Below are 20,290 nucleotides of genomic sequence, written 5' to 3'. Positions count from 1 at the left end.
ATATGATTTTCCCCCCGTAAAGTTTTAAGTCTATTGTGCCATGAATTTCCTCCCTTCTTTTTTTTAAAAAAAGCAAAAACAAACTGCATAAACGAACCAGCTTAGAAGCAGAGATTACTAGTGTACAAAGATGCCACCTAAGTTATCTAAAGGCACTGTCACACTTTCTGTATTCTACTCATGGTGCTAGGTTAGCCAAGAAGTGTTCTTGAACTAGTCCATCTGGTTGACTGAGTATAAACTACAGTACAGGAAATGGGTAGGAGGCACAGACACCCACTGCCAGCATAATCGAGGGACAAAGCTGGGCAGTATGAGACACAAATCAGTGTCATGATGACCTTGTTCTCATTTCTTGTTAGATTTCTCTCAAGACATTCACAAACATCTATTAGTAGTCTGATCTGAAATAATTTGTAAAGAATACTAAATAGTATACTATGTCATCATATGTACAATGCATATTAAAGCAAAATAGATTTTTGTTCCAAATTAATGTTACAGCTAAATATTAACCCAGCTTTAGCAAAGCTGAATGCAAATACACCGGACAGCGTTAGCCATGCCAACAGCCATAATTGCACAGAGATAATAAAAAAATGTCTGTTTCCCCTTTTTCCTCCTGTTTTGTCATCTACTGTTTCAAGGTAGACAGCTAGGGAAACAAATTTGGAGACAGGCACAGTTGCAGGTTGAAAAGTTACAATAATTTGTGATTTACACAAGCCACGAAATGGGTTCATATTATGGTCTATGGCTAGTTAACAAACTACAATTAGCAGAGATGGGTTTTCATAACACAACAAAATGACACCATGACATTGAGCAACATGCAAATATACTGTTAATTCTTGGCCGTTTTTCATTTTCACATTACTTTCAAATGCCTAGATGTCCAATTGCTTTTTTCTTCTTCTCCAGAAGTTGGTCAATTTGCCTGTTTCAAACTGGAAGTACGTATACATGTTTCAAATTTATGGTATTTTAAGTAATATTCTCACCTGATTCCTTAGGTATTCCATGCTGTATCTACCTCATCAAATTCTCCTGTAAACTAATAGCTATTGGAGACTGACAAGTTGGTTGCGCTAGCCTCCGCTCGAATTCTTGAGCTTCATGAACACCAACCCTCCATTTCACACGCTCCATTTGAATTAGTCTAGTATGGCCTTCCCCATTCTGTGGTGGCCGTCATTTCTTTTCCAAAGTCTTGTTTCCAGGATCTCTTCCTCCTGGCCCTCACTCTCTCTACAAACCTACCCTCTACAACTCCTAACTGCCTATGGCCTGTGAACAACCTATTGTTAACAAGTGTCATTATGCCATCATCTCCAGTAGACTGACATTTGCAGAAGGACTTACAAGGGGAAAGTAAGTACTGAGTAGAAATGAAAGACCAATAAACATATGAATACATTTAACATCTTAAGGACAGTTAAGTAAGTATTAACTGTATGTCAGAAGCTACTGTGTTATGCTCCTCAAAAAGTGAATAGTTGTAGGAGCAGCACTGTACAGCCCACTTTCCTTTGAATGAATTAGCACTGAAGGTCTAGGAGGACTTTTTAATATTGTTTTATTGTTTTACTGTGCAAGAGTAAGATCTTCTGGGGAGGCCCTCCTCTCGCTACCACCTCCGTCTCAAGTGCGGTTGGTGGGGACAAGGGAGAGGGCCTTCTTGGTGGCGGCCCCCAGATCTGAAATTATCTCCCCATGGAGTTTAGACTAGTGCCCACCCTGTCCACTTTTCATAAAGACCTAAAAACTTGGATGTTCCACTGTGCCTTTGATTAAACAGTTCACTAGATAACTTTGTCATCCCCCCCCCCGCCCCCAGCCATAACTCAGTGTCTTGCTTGTGCACTTACCACTGTTCCCTGCCCTATAGATTATCCATCAGCTCTGTCCTTGCATGTGAATTGCATCTGCACTGCCCACCCGAGCTCAGTATTTGATTACTATGTCGGGCTATTGGTTATTTGTTTGATAGTTGTTTGATGTTGTTTTATGATGTTGCTTTATAAATTTTACTGTGTTATATTTTAAACTATGTTGACCGGGCTTGTGCCCCTTGTAAGCTGCTCCGAGTCCCTTCAGGGAGATCATGGTGGGATACAAAAATAAAGTTGTTATTATCATTTCTTTTTTATGAAGTACAGCTGAAGCATCTTCTACAGAGTCCACTGTAAACACTGCAAAGCAGGTTTGCATAAAAGTCTAAAATGTCACAAGGTAACATTCAGGAAAAAAATCATTAGCATTGAGCTAAGGGGATCCCATTTGGTTTCGGGACTCACAGTTTAAGAAGCACTGCTCTAGAGAACAGACGGAAGAAACAACCTGCCACTGTAAGAAGAATAGTGTATATTGTTTATGTGAATGTTGTCATTCAACTGTTCAGTGCTTCTCTTCCCTGGTTTGAACTTCACCCTGTTTAGGAGGCATGGTGATGAGCATACCAAGAGACACCACATACAAAGTGTGACAAAGCTGGTGCTGAAATAACGCTCTAGGGTATCCAGTGGTTTATGGCTCATAAAAAGATTTCAGTGTCCAAGGTCTCAAATAAACTCTTTACTGGGTGCTGGCTAGGTGACTTTAAGTGTGCACATCCTTAACAATTGCCTTCCAATTGTCATTTAATGAATTGCTTGATATCCTACCTTTTTCCTGAAAGGAGACCTTTCAAGGAGTCTCACAAATAGATTGGCTTTTGAATTAAAAACAACTTAAAACCAATAAAGTCAATAAAGAAGGCACAGAACCCAACTGTTAGAAGTCCCTTTGGCAACAGCCATCACACAAAAAGTATTTTGTCTGCTGGCGCATAAAGAATTTGTCTAGTTTGGAAAGGAATTCCAGAACAATTGCTATGAAAGACCTATGTCATATTCCCACCAGATGTGTCTTTGGGATGCTGGGACAGAGAAAAGTGCCTTCTCTGAAGAGCAGAAAGCCTGGGCAAGATTGTATAGAAGAATACAGTCCTTCAGGAAACTGATTTCTTTATTACCGAACCCCAATCACACCTTCCAAAAGAATTGAAGTAACAATGCCCATGGCTGCTGAGATCATACCCAACATTTTAGTAGGATGCTTAAAATAGAAATAGCATTGGATTGATTAATATTGGGAAATTATTGGTAGTAGCTCCCAAGAAACATCTTAGATCATGAGTCTCCAAACTAAGGTCTGGGGGCCAGATGCGGCCTTCCAATGTTATTTACCCAGCCTTCATCCTGGATTTTAGACTTAGGGTTGTCCTCAGTCTGAAATGACTTGAAAGCACACAATAACAATTCTAATTAATGTGTTGTTGAAGTCTTTCATGACCAGAATCACTGGGTTGCTGTGAGTTTTCCAGGCTGTATGGCCTTATTCCAGAAGCATTCCCTCCTGACATTTCACCCACATCTATGGCAGGCATCCTCAGAGGATGTGTACCATAGATGTGGGTGAAACATCAGGAGAGAATGCTTCTGGAACATGGCCATACAGCCCGGAAAACTCACAACAACCCAGTCCTAATTAACTCAACTATCTAATCAGCCAAAAGCAGGCCCACACTTCTCAATGAAATAATGATACGTTTATGTTAGCTAAAATTATTCTTCATTTTAAATACTGTATTATTCTTTCATAGTTTTTTGCACTACAAATCAGATCTGTGCAGTATGAATAGGACTTCGTTTGGTTTTTTTCCCCAAACTATAGTCCAGCTCCCCAAAGTCTGGGGATCGTGAACTAGCACTCAGCTTCAAATGTTTGATGACCCCAGCTTTAGATGAATGTCTCCTTACTTGTACCTACACTTGGCTTTGAATTTTGTTGTTTATATAAAAACCTAAGTAAAGACAACAGAGAGGACAAAGCAGCAATGCAAACTACTGAACACATTTTTTCATGGCAAGTACAAGATAATACTTCCAGATGTCGATAAGCCTGCTTAGGCACATCAAAGCTGTCATTTATCTTTCAAAGCACAGCTTGAGAAAAGAAATATACAGCCTTTTTCTATGCTTGTTACTCTGAGGTTGCCCCACTTGTTTGGAGCCAGCTTCCAAGGACATCAGATGGCATCCAAAACATTGCTGCATTGTCTGACAGGCAAAAAGTAGCAGCCGTTATCAGTGGAACTAGAAAGAAGGCACTGTACACAGTCTGTAGCATTTTCTGTATTACTTCCATAAGTCTCCCACCTTGGTTATTTAAATCCTGTTTTGGTGCTCATCTATTTTTGTCATGACCAGTGCAGGGCTGCATTAAACTGTCAGAACTCCTTGGAGGTCTGCACTCCACACTGCACCTGTTCCCATATTCAAAAATGGGAACAGATGTTTTGGCCTTCAATTTCCCCAGATGTTTGGCCTTCAATTCCCAGAAATCCTAACAGCTGGTAAACTGGCTGGGATGTCTAAGAGTTGTAGGCCAAAACACCTGGGGACCCACTGGGTGAAAACCACTGCTGTAAGGTGAAGTTAATGCACAGCTAGGGTGCTACAGCTAACTTGGTTTCAGAAGAGGTGTAATGAGCGTAACATTGCTACTTTTCAGTGCTTTTCACTCTAGGTATTCCGTATTAGTCAACAACAGCACTGGCCACATAAAAATCCATAAGTGCTCTGAGGCAACATATTAATTCTCTTCTGGGTTTCTTGTCTGCAATGATAAAGCCACATCCATATTCTCAGCATAGTTTCTCAGCCACAAAGGAAATAAATGCATTTGTATGTGTATGTATCTCAACCACAGACCTAATGAGCTTTTATGCCAGTTTTATAGCACAGACCTATATATTACTCAGAAGTTAAATCCCAATAGAGCTTATGGCTATGGCTATGCCTTGGGTCCAGGCTCTCTGAAGAATTGTATCTCCCTTTCTGAGACCATTAGAGCTCTTATGGTAATCTCTCTCATATTACCTTCCCAAGCTTCTTTGGTGGGGACAAGAGAGAATCTTCTCAGTGGCTGCTCCCAGACTTTGGATCTCCCTCTCTAGAGAGACTAGAAGCTCTTATGGTCATCCGGAGAGGCCCTTCTCTCTTGTCTTATTACCTTCCCAAGCTTCTTTGGTGGGAACAAGAGAGAGTCTTCTCAATGGCTGTTCCCAGACTTTGGATCTCCTTCCCTAGAGAAACCAGAAGCTCTTATGTTCATCTGGAGAAGCCCTTCTCTGTGTCGTATTACCTTCCCAAGTTGGATCTCCCTCCCTAGAGAAATCAGGATGGCCCGTTCTTGCTCTCCTTTAATTAACACATCAGAACATTTTTGTGCCATTAGGATTTTCCAGACTTACTAGATTTGGGCTTTTAATGCTGTGCAATTCTGTTTTATGGTCTGTATATCATCTTTTAATGCATTTTAATATTTTAATTTTTAATTTTTCAACTTTATAAGTTACACATATAACAATAACAATAATACTTTATTTGTAAACATAACATGTATACTATTATTAATTCTCTTTCATAGTTCTTATTTGTATTGTTTTAAATATGTTGTTAGCTACTTTATTGGAAGAAAGATAGGATATAAATGAATAAAATAATTGGAATAATAATTGCTCCTAAGTGGATAGCATTGCTGCCTAGCTGTCAGTTTTCTCCCAAGAACCCTGGAATTACAGACAGATGAGTATGCTAAGAGCTCTGTAAGATATTCTTAGTCTCCACCTAATGAGAATTACAGTTAAGAGGTAGTTCCCAGGGGTGGAATAATTATTTATTCGCTCCATATTTATGTAATGAATGTATAGTTTGCTTTTTATGGAGAACTCTCACAAGGTTATTTGCAAGAAATATTGATGTCCGTTAGATCAGTTGAGTTCTACAGAAACAACAAACCTTTAGGCATCTACGGTGAAAGAAAACAACATATATTGCTTTTGACAAATTTCTAACAGACTGGTAAACAGCATATGCTAGGGGAGGGGGGAATGCATGTATAAACACATTTGGCTCCAAGCAATATGACACACTTTTGAATGAAATCAGTTCTAGTCCCAAAGCCAGACACTGTATTTGAAAACGGCTGTTATAAAATATGATCAGCATATAAATTAGCATACTTTTCTTAAAGATTATGCAGTACGACTGATTTGCACTAATTTATGTGTGTCCCATGTAAATGTCATCAAAGCTTAGGACACTCCAAAACAAGACTTGTTTAAAGTACAGCAACCATAATAACAAAACTACAAGATTTACCATTTGTCCTTCATATCCATAGATTCAACCCTCTGTGACATGAAATTATTTTTTTAAGATGCCATTTGGTTATTTGGGGTACTGATTCAGAAAATTACATTGGATAGACCACATCAGCTCTAGTTTCTGATATAGAACATATGCCATCCAGTAGTCGCCATCTGCTTGCCCACAGAAAACCATATTTAGTAATCTAGAGCTGATGTGGTAGTAGTAATCTTTCATGGATAGTCAGCCTCTCTCCTCCCGACATCCCCGTTGCCTCAGCACTATAAGAGGGTTTTGCGAGACCAGTCACTCTTATTGCCACATGGTTTCGAGACAACAATGTAGTAATGGTGAGGCCGCTGACTATACTTTCATTCTTGGGGACCACTGGTGGTCCATGGACCACAAGTTGGGAACCACTGATACAAATGATACCATTTTACTATGCCATTATACAAAATAAGATTTGAGTATTCATAAATTTTGGTATTCATGGAGTGTCCTTGAACCAAACCCTAGTGGATACCATTGTACTTACTTACTTATTTACTGGCTCAATTTATAACCCACCTTTCATACATGAAGCTATAGGTGGTTTACATGCATCTCTCTATTCTCCTCTATTTTATCCTTAAAATAAGCAAGTGAGACAGGTTTAGGCTGGACATCATCAGGCTCACTTAATGTACCAGTGAATTTAATGAATTTATATACGATCTTTTGCCCAAACACTGGAAACGAGGCAGTTCATAATAAGATAAAATGAGCAAATACAATTAAAACACAGATCAAGTTCAGATATTAAAGTGCAATGATGCCATTTTCTTAGTAGCTGGTCAGAATACATAAACAAAAAGGTCTTTCATTGCCAGTTGAAACAATACAGGGAATGAACCAGCCTCACTTTCTTGGGTGTTTCCATCACCGAGAGCTTCTTCAAATCTCTTGACCAAACATATTCATATGGATGATGGGACTGAGAAGGGCCTCCCCAAAAATCTGAAATCCAGGGAAGGATCCTGTGGGAGATCTAACACATATAGGGCTCTTATCAATTTCACCCAACATTTTTACTTCTGCTAACAAGCAGTGAAGCTATTTTTAACAAGAAAGCCATAGGCTCTGTGTAACTAGTCACAGCTTGCTGGCCCCAAAGCATTTTGGATCAGCCAAAAGTCCTACGTAGGGTATATGCATTAGATTGAGAGATAGAGGTTCTATAGTGCCCAGGAATATTCAGTGAGAATAGCATGATCAAGAAAAACACACAGCAGGATCACACACACATATGAAAGGTATCAGTGGAATAAAACGAAGTCCTACCCAAAAGAATCCTAAAGTCATATCTGTATACATGTCTGTCTCCCTGAAGAACTCTCCATCACGCAGCCAGATCCCTTCCATTGCCCTGACAATCCATCATCTAGATTGAGCCAAACAATCTCTCCAGATAACTATCAGAGTGATGTCAGATTGCCACTCCCCTTGAACCACTTGCACCACCACTGCTTTACTCTTCCACTATTCAGGATAGCATTGCACAAGTGCCTTCACCAAAGATCACTAGCAGGATTTCCATCTCTCCATGATTTTTATTGGTCTGACCATTAACAACATATTTGGTCTGGTGTTTGATAATAGTGTCTGTGAAATCAATAAACCCTTGATTATTCCCAGTTCACTGCTTCCAGTCATTAATTTGGTGCAAGTAGAACCAGATTTTCCATGAAGCTCCAGAGTGACCCTAGTGTTTCTGAGGTGTGGACATCTGGATATGTCCCAATCTAATGTCCACACATGAAACAGACCCATTGCTGTGTCACCAGCTAGATGCAACTCACCGGCAGAACCTGGCTGGTGAACGTTGCCTCTGGTGGTCACATGGCTGGGTGCCCTGTTGGGACCTCGTCAGAAGCAATGACATCAACAAGGCTCTACCAGAGAGCTGCTTTTAACAAAACAGTGGCAAATCCATCTAGACACCCAAGGATCCCCTGCTGTATCTAGGGCAGTTCTGGAGCACAATACTTCAGATTACTTAGGTTACTATAGATGCAGCCTTTGCCTCCCCTTCATAGAGTCTTAAAATAGGGCCTAATTTCTTAAAGTAGTCTGGTAAACATATAGTCCACATTTCACTAATCCTATCACATTTACTCCCTCACTCCAATAGCAACATTTGGGTCAGTCTTGATTCTGAACATATTCTCAAAGTTCTTGACATGATGCCAGTCATCCTGATTTCCCAGTCTCCCTCTAGTTAGCCAGGTCATTTCAATATAGCATCCTATGCTGAGTGCATCATCATCATCTATTGCAGTGATGGGAATCATCATGTTGAACTGTAAACCCCAGTATTCCTTACAATGTGTTGTTTTGGCTAGGGCTGCTCAAAAACGCAGTCCAACAACACTATGACATTATTCCCATATCTGGCCTATCAGACAATGCCTGTGACACCACTGACAAGAATGACACATCCCTCAGCCCCATCTGCCTAAATCCCACTGCAGCCATACCTATGTAAGCCCAGAATCCACATCAGTGATCTTATTGATCTGTGCCCAGGGAAAAATGGTCTCCGGGAATTTGCTAGATCCTCCAGGTGATTCTATGATATGCTTCCCCTAGAAGTTGTAGTTAACTTCCAGAGCATATAAATCGACGACTCTCCAGGTCCTCCAATGCAAAAGACATCTATAATATGTTGGTACACGAAATAAGCAAATTTAATAGGATCTGTAATATCTGTAATTACAGACAACTGTGGTCCGGTTGGGAACATAGCCCCCGTGTACATGAAAATCTCTTCCAGATGTCTTTTCGTATTATGACATTAAAATGACTATTTCTATTATTTGTCAGTTATGCCATGTGACTGTGTGATAAGCTGATCAGACCATACAGGAATTGCCCTGGAAGACATTAGATGACTCTACTACATAAAGGGAAGTTTGTAATCATTCTAACTAGTGACCTGATCTTACCTGATTGGCACATTCTAATCTTCCTTGTTTATGAATGTTAAGATGACAACATCATAGGCAAACCCCTGTCAGATTTTTTGAGATGTCTACAGTCTTTAGATTTGCTAACCATGACACAACTCCCTGGATTATCACAGATACCACCATGATCACAGCTATCTTTTGTTAAAAAAAACAGCCATTGCTTTAAACATGAACCCCAAAGAGAGCATGCTCACATTTAAGTTGCGAGTCCAGACGTTTCGGATCCATCCTGGATCTTTCATCAGAGGAATCTGGAAGCAAAGATAAATAATAATTAACACTATGATTCATTCATCATTACAATAGGTATCACACGCATCTATCAACAACCTCTGAAGTCTCCCAGCTCCAGTACACACAATCACCACACACCTGTTATCCAATAATTCCTGAAAAAGTTTGCTTCTCTTAAAAAGTTTATGAGACTTCGACTCCATTTCTAGACATACCCCATCCAGTAGCTGTTCTGTCTGAAAATACTGGGTTGGTGTGGAACCACTTCATCAACTACCAACATTATCTCCCGAAGCTTCCCCAAGATGTTCCTGTAGATAATGTTCTTGAATTATCAAGTGTCCCCCAGTGATTCCTTGATAGTAGAAACATGACTGGTGTTATTGATTCATTGACAGGTGCTCACCTTCACATTCCAATAAATGTTATTGACTGGTATTTTGGACCATTAGTGATTGGGATATATCCAAGAATCTTAGAACCAGTGATGATAACATCAGGATCAGATACATATCCAATGGTATGTTCCAAATGGTATAATTCTTAGAAATTGTACCGTGGCGATCTTATCTGTAGAAACATCATTCAGATGTTTTGATAAAACATTCAGATGGTCGGGGTAATGATGTAGTAGATGGATGCTTCTGAAATCATAAGAACTGAAACTCCAACTGGATCAGACCAAAGCATACCCTCCAACCTTTCACAAGTGAAAACTGAGACACGTGGGACCAAGCAACATCAGAATAATAATAATAATAATAATAATAATAATAATAATAATAATAATCTTTATTTATACCCTGCCACCATCTCCCCAGAGGGGACTTGGGGCGGCTAACATGAGGCCAAGCCCGAAGATACAATACAGCAAAATAAAATACAAAACAACAAAAATTACATCCGAATAAAATACATACAGTAGCAAAATAAAATAAAGCAAAATAACATAATGGAAAATCAGAATGCAGTCAAGAAAGCATAGATAAGGTGAGAGAGGCTGCAACCATTTGCTTTTGCCTAAATCTGCTGAAGTTGGAACTACACTGCCATATAATGCAAATAGAACTGCATTATATGATCACTTTCAAGCAGAGGTCAGCCAGATGCAAGGCAGGTGCACCACTTTCCACGGGATCTGTCCCACATCTGATTCCCAGCTTCCATTTAATTATCCAAGCTTTGAGCATGCATGTGTGTCAGGAGAGACTTGAGAAACTGTTGCTTCTGTTGTGAGAGAATTGATCGTCTGCAAGGACGTTGCCCCGCCCAGATGTTTTACCATCCTGTGGGAGGCTTCTCTCATGTCCCCACATGAGAAGCTAGAGCTGACAGATGGGAGATCACCCTACTCCCCGGATTCAAACTGCCAACCTTTCCATCAGTGGTCCTGCTGGCCAGGCCTGTAGCAAGGGGGGGGGGGGTTAGGGGTTCAACCCCCCCCCCCCAATGTTTCAGGTTAAAAAAAATAAACCTGGTTTACCCATGAATTTTAACTGGTTAACCAAATCCCCATGCTAAGTCTATGAGACGCAAAAAATTAAGAGTTCTCCAGAACTGCAAGCACTATCTCAAGCAAATATTGACAATTTATTCACACTATCATTACTTGCAGCAATAGCCGATGTAGCGAAGCAACCAAGTTGGGGGGGGGGGTGTTGAATGCTCTCATTAAGGAGGCTAGACTTGGTGGAGGTGGTTGACAGGGGCGGAGCTGCAGGCTATTGAAGGCTGCTCTGCCCCCTGCTGTGCTCTTTGCTTCAGCGTGAGCTAGAGAGGCAGGTTTCAAACCCCCTCCGAAATTTTCACCACCACCCCCCCCCAAAATTTTTAACCCTCCCCGAATTTTTTTCTGGCTACAGCCCTGCTGCTGGCACATTATTCCAGCTAATATATGCATACATCTCAGCCTCTGCCCTTTTTAACAATGCTCAGCAATGTGCAAAATAGTTTTCAGCAAAGATTTCAGATTACCATCTAACACAGTCTCAGCAAACCAAAATTGAATGCCAAAAGGCAGAGCTAAGGGTAATTGAGCTAAGGAGATTCAGCTTCCTTTTCGATAAGCAAAGAGATGACACATACACTGTACAGACACACATTCAGAGCATGGACTTGCCAAACAGCTTTTCATCATGTCAGGGAAGCACTGTAAGTAGTAATAAAGATCATGCCATCACCAGCAACTGCACACATTTCTACAGACACTTGAATTGCAATGTCATAAACATTTTTTAAGAGTCTGAGACACCCCTTCTTCCTGGATCCAAGTTTAAGAGAATGAGGAACTCCGGCAATTACTGCATTGCTTGGTTAAGATTTAGAGGAAACTTCATGCAAACAACCTTTAACTGCCTTCAACATAAAGTAGTGGTTTTGAATTGGCAGAAAATCCATTGTGGAAACCTGCAAACACCGATTGCAATACAATAAAAATTTAGCACCATTGCTACTAACTTGTAGAAAATGAAATGTCAGCAGGTTGCGCAAATACTTTGGGAAAGATCCAAACAAATCTGCTCTGATCATTTGAACAGCCAACAGTAATGTTTGTGCCAAAGGCACTCCCATTAAAATGAATGTGACTTAAACATACTGGTACTTTTGTTTTTGCTATATAAGGGAGATTACCTAATTCAAATGACAAATGTGAGATAGACAGACCTATAGTGACCTTAAGAGAAACTTAACATAGGGTTTTCTTGGAAAGAGTTGTTCAGAATAGGTTTTCCATTACCTTCTTCTGAGGCTGAGAGAGTGTGAGTAGCCTAAAGTAGCTAGTGGGTTTCATGGCAGAGCAAGGATTCAAACCGTCTTCAGACTTGTAGAGCTAGCATGGTGTAGTGCAGGGGTCCTCAAACTAAGACCCGTGGGCTAGATACAGCCCTCCGAGGTCATTTATCTGGCCCTCACTCAGGGTCAACCTAAGTCTGAAATGACTTGAAAGCACATAACAACAACAACAACAACAACAATCCTATCTCATCAGCAAAAGCAGGCCCACACTTTCCACTGAAATACTAATAAGTTTATATTTGTTAAAAATTGTTCTTTTAAAATTATTGTATTGTTTTAAAGTGTTTCTTGCACTACAAATAATATATGTGCCGTGTGCATAGGAATTTATTCATGTTTTTTTTTTTCAGATTATAATCCGGCCCTCCAACAGTTTGAGGGACTGTGACCTTGCCCTCTGCTTAAAAAGTTTGAGGACCCCTAATGTAGTAGTTTGAGTGTTGGGACTTCATCACATGCAACCCCCCCTCCCCCGGGTATGTAAACACTTCTAAAACAGTTCCCTGATGAAGCATCATTGAGCCCATCAAAGGACGCAGTCAGACCTCTGTCTGTCATCTGTGATGTTTTGTCAGGGAACTATTTAACAAGTGTTTAGAAACGCACCCATGGGTGGGGAGAGGAGGTGGGGAGAAATTGTCTTCTGAGCTCATGATTCATGTGAAAACAGAGAAAGCAGCGGGAAACACGTGGGATGGTATCTATCAGATTGGCCTATGTTGAATCGCTTCAGTGATGTGAAGTAATGGTGTCCCTATGGGTGGCCTCATTCCAAGCATTGACATTTATCTCCCAAAATCCTGATTCATGAGCCTTTCATAGTAAATAAAACACTAGAGATACCACAATTTCACAATATCATCACTTTGTTTTTCCTGTCATTTCTCCTTCATGGTAATCTTGGCTTTCGAAATTGCACTACTACTAACTTTTTTACTTTATTTCGGACTTCCATAATTGATAGCAATGAGATTGGGAGAAGAGGCGCCCAGAGAAGGACTGTCTGCCTTAAGAACAATGCCTTGTATCTCCTCTGTGGATGGTTGTGCTAGAGGCAAGAGCAGGCAATCCTGTGTGATGGGGGTAAGTAAAGACAAAAACCTATGCAAAGAAGTTGATTCTACGTGCAAAGAAGAAAATTCTTCCCGCTTTCACCAGCTCCATTCGATGGTGTTTGGACTGGGACTCCAGAAATCAACTGGATGACCTTGTGTGAGTCATACATTCTCAGCACCAGAAAGCCCCACGATAGGTTTACCTATAGGTCTCCATGAGTCAGAAATGACTTGAATGTACACCACAACAACCACAAGGAGATGGAAGAATAACAAGTCACAACTTTTGTTGTCATAGAGTTATAGAATCAAAGAGTTGGAAGGGACCTCATGGGCCATCCAGTCCAACCCCCTGCCAAGAAGCGGGAATATTGCATTCAAATCACCCCTGTCAGATGGCCATCCAGCCTCTGTTTAAAAGCTTCCAAAGAAGGAGCCTCCACTATGTCATGCCAATAATGAAATGCACATGCCTTCACTTTTACATTTTATCCAAAACATATACAAAGCAGATGTAAAACAAAGAAAATTGCTGTTTTAAAAATCCCCCTCCTATATACAAATCTATTTGTCCATGCTGATCTCATGAACAACTTTGTTGTCATAAGTGAGAAATTTGCCTTTCAAAAATCAGAGGAAAGGAAGACAATTTACCTGGATGCAAATGTGCTTATGTATATGTACACACTCACACACAGAGTGCAAATGGTTGAAGGTGGGATGTTGACAATGCCATAGCACAATTTGTACCAGGATCTCTAAGAATATGCTCCATGCTTCAAGAGTGCTCACTCAGTATTAGTGATCCTTAGTCATTCTGCTGCAACCGACCAACACAGCTACCCCTTTTCAAAAAATATTAAAATTAAGCATTCTCAAGGGACATTGATTTTAATGGATGCTTTCTCATGTAAAACAAAGCACACTGATTGCTGTTGCATTCTATTTCTAAGAACGACATACCATGAGGTGAGAGCTGTTTTAAATTTTTTTGGCAAGGTCTCCGAAAGACCCCTAAGCTCCACTATCTTGTTTGTTGATTTTCTTGGGTAGGAGAGTGTGTCCTGTGAGATTTCGAACTAACAAAAGTGTTTGTCTTCACTTACATTTTAGCAAGCCTTCAGATGCATCTACAGTGTAGAATTAATGCAGTTTGACACCACCTTAAGTGTCATGGCTCGGTGCTATGATGTGACGGCGCGAGTGGCGCCACCTATATGTAGAACTGTAAGTTGCAGGATTTGAACTGTTGTATCATGCCTGGTTTTGCCTTTTTACCCTGTAAATGTATAGTTGGATTGATTGGTTATTTACAGATGTCAGTCAATGTTGTTTGCTCCACCTGCTCAATTGTTTGACCCGACCTCTTCCTAGAGAGCAGGACAGTGTTTCCTTTTCCATTCCACCATCAAACTTTCTATCAGATGGACGTGAGAGAGAGAGAGACTTGGCTCTGAAGCCCTTGATTAAGTTTCCTCTCCGCACCAATTCTGAGGTTCTTACCCTTGAGACTTATGCTTCATGTTCAGATCAACCTGGATGACATTGAGAAGTCTCAAGCGCCTTCAAACCAGTTCTTTGGCACCAGAGGAAGGCTTTGTGCCTTCAAAATATAGGACATTGGAATTGGGGTTGTGATTATTCCGATATTCACAGACATTGAGAAAGAGGGACCTGGAAAAGCTTCTCAGCTGCAAAACTCCTTGGACCCAAGACAATCAGAGACTGTAATGTATATTTTCCTTTACTCCTTTGAAACTTTGAGCTTATTGCCTTAAAGGGATAACTCTTTGTGAACAATTAAACCTAATTTCAGTTATCTACAGTGTTTTGGTCTTTGGGAGTTCCAGTTTTCCTAAAGGAGAGCAAGAAGCAATCCCCTGTGGGAAAGATTATTATTATTATTATTATTATTATTATTATTATAACTTTATTTGTACCCCGCTAGCATCTCCCGAAGGATTCGATGCGGCTTACAACAGGCCGAAGCCCACACAATACAACAATACAATACATAGCAAATAAGACAATTAAGCAGAAAAACAATACAATAGCAATACAACAAGACATTATTAAAAACTGAGCCGGCCGGAGTAGGGGTACAGGATTAAAAGTGCTGATGTGTCGGAGGGATATGGGATTATAATATAAGTGCGGTGTGCAGTGTGCGGTGGTCTTGATTCTGACTAAAGTGCTTCTGGGATTTGGAACTGGGGTTTCTAGTCAGAGAAGGCATATTTGAACAGCCAGGTTTTCAAATTCTTTCTGAAGACTGCCAGTGTAGGGGCTTGTCTGAGGTCTTTCGGGAAGGCGTTCCAGAGGCGGGGGGCCACCACGGAGAAGGCCCTGTCCCGTGTCCCCACCAGACGCGCTTGTGACGCGGGCGGGATCACGAGCAGGGCCTCTCCAGATGACCGGAGTGAGCGTGTGGGTTCGTAGACAACGATGCGGTCACGCAGGTAGGGTGGTCCCAAACCGTTCAGGGCTTTGTAGGTAAGCACCTGCACCTTAAATTGGGCTCGGAAAATAAACGGCAGCCAGTGGAGCTTCTTAAACAGGAGGGTTGACCTCTCTCTGTAATGGGCCCCAGTTAACATTCTGGCTGCTGCCCGCTGGACCAATTGGAGTTTCCGAGCCGTTTTCAAGGGCAGCCCCACGTAGAGCGCGTTGCAGTAATCCAGTCTAGAGGTGACTAAGGCCAGATTAGCCTTAGTGAGGTACGGTCGCAGCTGGCGCACAAGTCTCAGTTGTGCAAAAGCCCTCCCGGCCACCGCCGACGCCTGAGCCTCAAGCGTGAGCGATGAATCCAGGAGAACTCCCAAGCTGCGGACCTGTGACTTCAGGGGGAGTGTAAACCCCGTCCAGCACAGGCTGCCACCCTATACCCCGATCAGGTTTACGATCGACCAGGAGGACCTCTAGCAGGATATCACATCCATGCCTCTTTCACTAAGAGTTATAGCCCCCAGGCGCGACGGCACATATGGTATCATGGAAGTGGTACTTTTACAAGGTTTTAAGCTTCTCTGCCAGAGAGTGCTGGAGCTTCACTAAACTACAGATACCAGGATGCCATAGCATTGAGCCATGGGACTTAAAGCGGGGTCAAACTGCACTAATTCTACACCAGTGATTCCACAATATATAAAATGCATAAGGAATCTGCAACAGTATGCCATACTTCCTTCCTCCCTTCACTTAAATCAAGAAAGTGAGAGTCCAAAAGTGGCAGGCTAAAACCCTGTTTCTGCTTCTTCCCTGAATGAAACCTTCCTCACAGAGCAGCCACCCAGACTGTTCAGAAAGTGTATCCAAGAGAGTCCCTCTGAAGTTGGCCAAAGATGCTTCACCCTGGTGCCAAACCCGTCCATTATAGTTCAAATACACTTCTTTGAAGCTCTGAAAGAGGAACTGCGACTGGGAACAACCCAGTCTGTTTAGAGAGTCAACAACAGCAGTGTATGTCACAATAAGTTAGGTAATCGTACGGCCCCTAGAAACAAGGCAGTGACGAAGATTCTGTGAAAACAGCACTGTACTCTCAGTCTCAAAAACAACTTTCTTCACAGCGTTGTGATATAACAAGCCCGTGACAAACTGGGCAGCTTGCCGAGGGTTTGAGGGCATCGTTGAATGCAAGTTGACACTCTTTTACAATGCACAGCTATAAATAACACTCCAGTAGACTCTCTCTCTCTCTCTCTCTCTTTCTTTCTCTCTCTCTCTTTCCGGGACTTAGCCACCAGCCACATGTGAACCCGGAACATCAACGGGCACACTATTTACTACATCACATGTAGAAAGTGAGTCATATAATACCTCACGTTCATGAAAGGAATTTCTGCATGAATCGATCAATATGTGCACAGAAGAAAGTCAACAAGTGTGCCTAAGATCAATATGGAATGCTTGTTTCCATGTAGTAACCACCTAAAACTATTCCAAGCAATCAAAAAGCCTGAGTTATGCTAGAAAAAAAGTAGAGGAGAGAGAGCAAATCAGAAACTTAAAAAAGAAAAATAATACTCATCTATGAGAGGATGCTATATTTATAGCCAACACTTTACTTCTATACTAGACATGGTCAAACTTTTTTGCCTTGGGGCCACATTGTGGGCCTGGCTGGGAGGGCCGGGCCAGGAGGAAGGAGCAGCTGGAAACACGCTGGGTGGGGAGGCCCAAGGAAAGGGTCGTCCTTGGTCATCCTCAGGTTGTCCTCCCAGCATAAGGATGGGACTGCTTGTCCCATGCTTATTCTGGGAGGAAAGTGGAACACGCAGCGACTGCTCCGAACCTCCTTCCCATCTTCCTCCCCCGATCCTCAAAACTGTCCTGTTGGCATTATGCTGGGAGGAGGGTGAGACAGAGGGTGGTAGTATGCTCTGGAGAGCTTTCAGCCACCACAATCCCTCCTTGAGCCATCCTCTTGGCATAAGGATGGGGTCTCTCACACTGTCCTTATGCTGGTAGGAGGGTGAGACACACCCTCCTCCCTGCATAATGCCATTAGGACAGCCCGAGGATCACTCCAAAGTGCTCTAAGCTTCAAGTGTCTTCCTCACACTGTATTTTTAGCATAAGGATGTACTTACTTACTTAGGCGATCCCTCATTGTCCAAGTAAGATTGTTTTCCAAGATCGGTGTACTGGCGGTAGGTCCGTAGGTGACTGTGGAACCCTATTCTTGACCCGCATGTACTCCTGCAGTGAGGGCTTCGGTTTCCAGGTGGAAGGTGGTCCTGGTCAGGGTTAGCTTGATATGCCTTCCTCTTGGCACATTTCTCTCTTTCGTGCTCCATTCATGTCTCTTCAAATTCTACAGCACTGCTGGTCACAGCTGACCTCCAGCTGGGGTGCTCAAGGACCAGGGCTTCCCAGTTCTCGGTGTCTATGTCACAGTTTTTAAGGTTGGCTTTGAGCCTATCTTTCAATCTCTTTTCCTGTCCTCCAACATTCCATTTTCCATTCTTGAGTTCGGAGTAGAGCAACTGCTTTAGGAGAAGGTGATCAGGCATTTGGGCAACGTGGCCGGTCCAGCAGAATTTATGGCATAGGAGCATTGCTTCAGTGCTGGTGGTCTTTGCTTCTTCCAGCATGCCGACATTTGTCCACCTGTCTTCCCAAGAGATTTTCAGGATTTTTCAGAGGCAACAGATGGAATCGTTCTAGGGGTTGCATGTGACGTCTGTAGATACTCCACGTTTCCCAGGTATATAGCAGGGTCGGGAAGACAGTAGCTTTATAAACAAGCACCCCTGTATTCCTACAGATGCCCCGGTCCTCAAACACTCTGCTTCATTCGGAAAAATGCTGCACTCGCAGAGCTCAGGCTGTGTTGTATTTTGGTGTCAATGTTGACTTTTGTGGAGAGGTGGCTGCCAAAGTAGTGGAAATGCTCAACATTTTCTAATGTTACACCATTAAGTTGTATTTCTGGCATTGGAGAGGGTGAGGATTGGCATTTAAGCTGTATTTCTGGCATTGGAGAGGCATTGGATAAGGATGTGGCAGGCCACCATGTCTTTATGCCAAGAGGACAGGGAAAATGAGGAGGGCCTGAGGTAAGCGCCCAGGGAGCCGAATCCGGCTCCTGGGTCTTAGTTTGCCCATGCCTGATTTATACCATACTGTATAATTAATGTAGTTTGACTTCACTTTAACTGCCATGGCTCAATGCTATTGAATCCAGGGATGTTTAGTTTGATGAGGAACCATCGTTCTTGAGCAGAGAAAGCTAAAGACCTTGTAAAATTGCAACTCTCTCAATTCCATAGCATTGGGCCCTGGCAGTTGAAGTGGGTCAAAATGCATTCATTCTACACTGTAAATGCAACCCATGTTTGTTTGTTTTTAACCTCCCGTAACAAATGTTCTGTTAAAGAAGGAATACACAGGAACATTCCCACTTTGTCGAAGGCTTTCATGGCCGGAATCGCTGGGTTGTTGTAATTTTTTTTGGGCTATATGGCCATGGTCTATAGGCATTCTCTCCTGACGTTTCGCCTGCATCTATGGCAAGCATCCTCACTACCTCTGAAGATGCTTGCCATAGATGCAGGTGAAACATCAGGAGAGAATGCCTCTAGACCATGGCCATATAGCCCAAAAAAACTACAACATTCCCACTTTGTTAACAGAGGTATAGATGGACTTCAAGTTGTACTAATAACCTACAATGTTTTGTCTCCATGTGAGTTCAGACAGCTAGGTAATACCCACAGGGCATGATTCGTTTGGATGCCACCATCAGTGTAGTCATGTGGTTTAGGAAGCAATCTGTGCGTGAAAAGAACAAAAGGAACTCCTATTTGAGACAGAGATGAAAAGAAGTTTCACATGAGGCTTTTGTCACGCTAGCAGATAAAAGGAGGCACTTGGCAGCTGTTCTGTCTTTTCTCCTGAAAGGATTTCCCAAAGTTAGAACAAAAAACCAATGGAAAAAGTGATTCGAAAAACAAAGAAGGAGAACAACACTGTCAAGCCCCATAACATACAGTGATTGAGACAAGACAATGCTATGATTAAAGGCCATTAAAAAGCTGAGTTTCTGAGCAATACGAAACAGCATTTAGGGGATGTAAGATTGCCTGTTTCTGAACATCTAAAGCAGGAATAAGGGCAATTTGTTATCTGCTGGAGTGAAGAAGTACATTCACCTACATTTATGTCTAAATAAATATATATATATTGCATATCCAGTGATCTTATTCAAAGGGAAAAGAACCTGAGTGACAGAAGGTGTCACTTCAACATCTTTAAACTTGCTCGCCCAATGACGCACAGTACATCAACACAATCACCATCAACAGCTTGCATTCTATGATGAATCCCCTTTGGGGTGACACCTTCTTCTGTCAAGAATTCAATGACTGCACGTTGCTTAAGTTTCATTGACCAACCATCTGTGTAGGGTTCTATACTTCACACTTTAACAACACAACCGTTCAGTTGTAAGGTTTCCCGCCAAAATGGAACTGTAGAGGAGAGTCTACTGAACAAG

The 20,290-nt window shown here is 41.9% G+C and overlaps 1 protein-coding gene across 2 annotated transcripts in view; it reads right to left on the bottom strand.

Annotated features, from left to right (window-relative positions):
- Positions 1-20,290, bottom strand: part of LPIN1 (lipin 1) — a 117,588-nt gene that overhangs the window by 70,661 nt on the left and 26,637 nt on the right. For both annotated transcript variants that reach the window (XM_060787473.2, XM_060787491.2), the window contains exon 2: positions 9,400-9,456. In XM_060787473.2, coding sequence (XP_060643456.2) covers positions 9,400-9,456 — 57 coding nt within the window. The remainder of the gene's footprint in view (positions 1-9,399; positions 9,457-20,290) is intronic.

This window comes from Anolis sagrei, chromosome 1 (genome assembly GCF_037176765.1).
Source record: "Anolis sagrei isolate rAnoSag1 chromosome 1, rAnoSag1.mat, whole genome shotgun sequence".
NCBI classification, from domain to species: domain Eukaryota; kingdom Metazoa; phylum Chordata; class Lepidosauria; order Squamata; family Dactyloidae; genus Anolis; species Anolis sagrei.
Note: the sequence above shows the minus strand (reverse complement) of the source record. Positions and strands in the feature narration are given on the sequence as shown.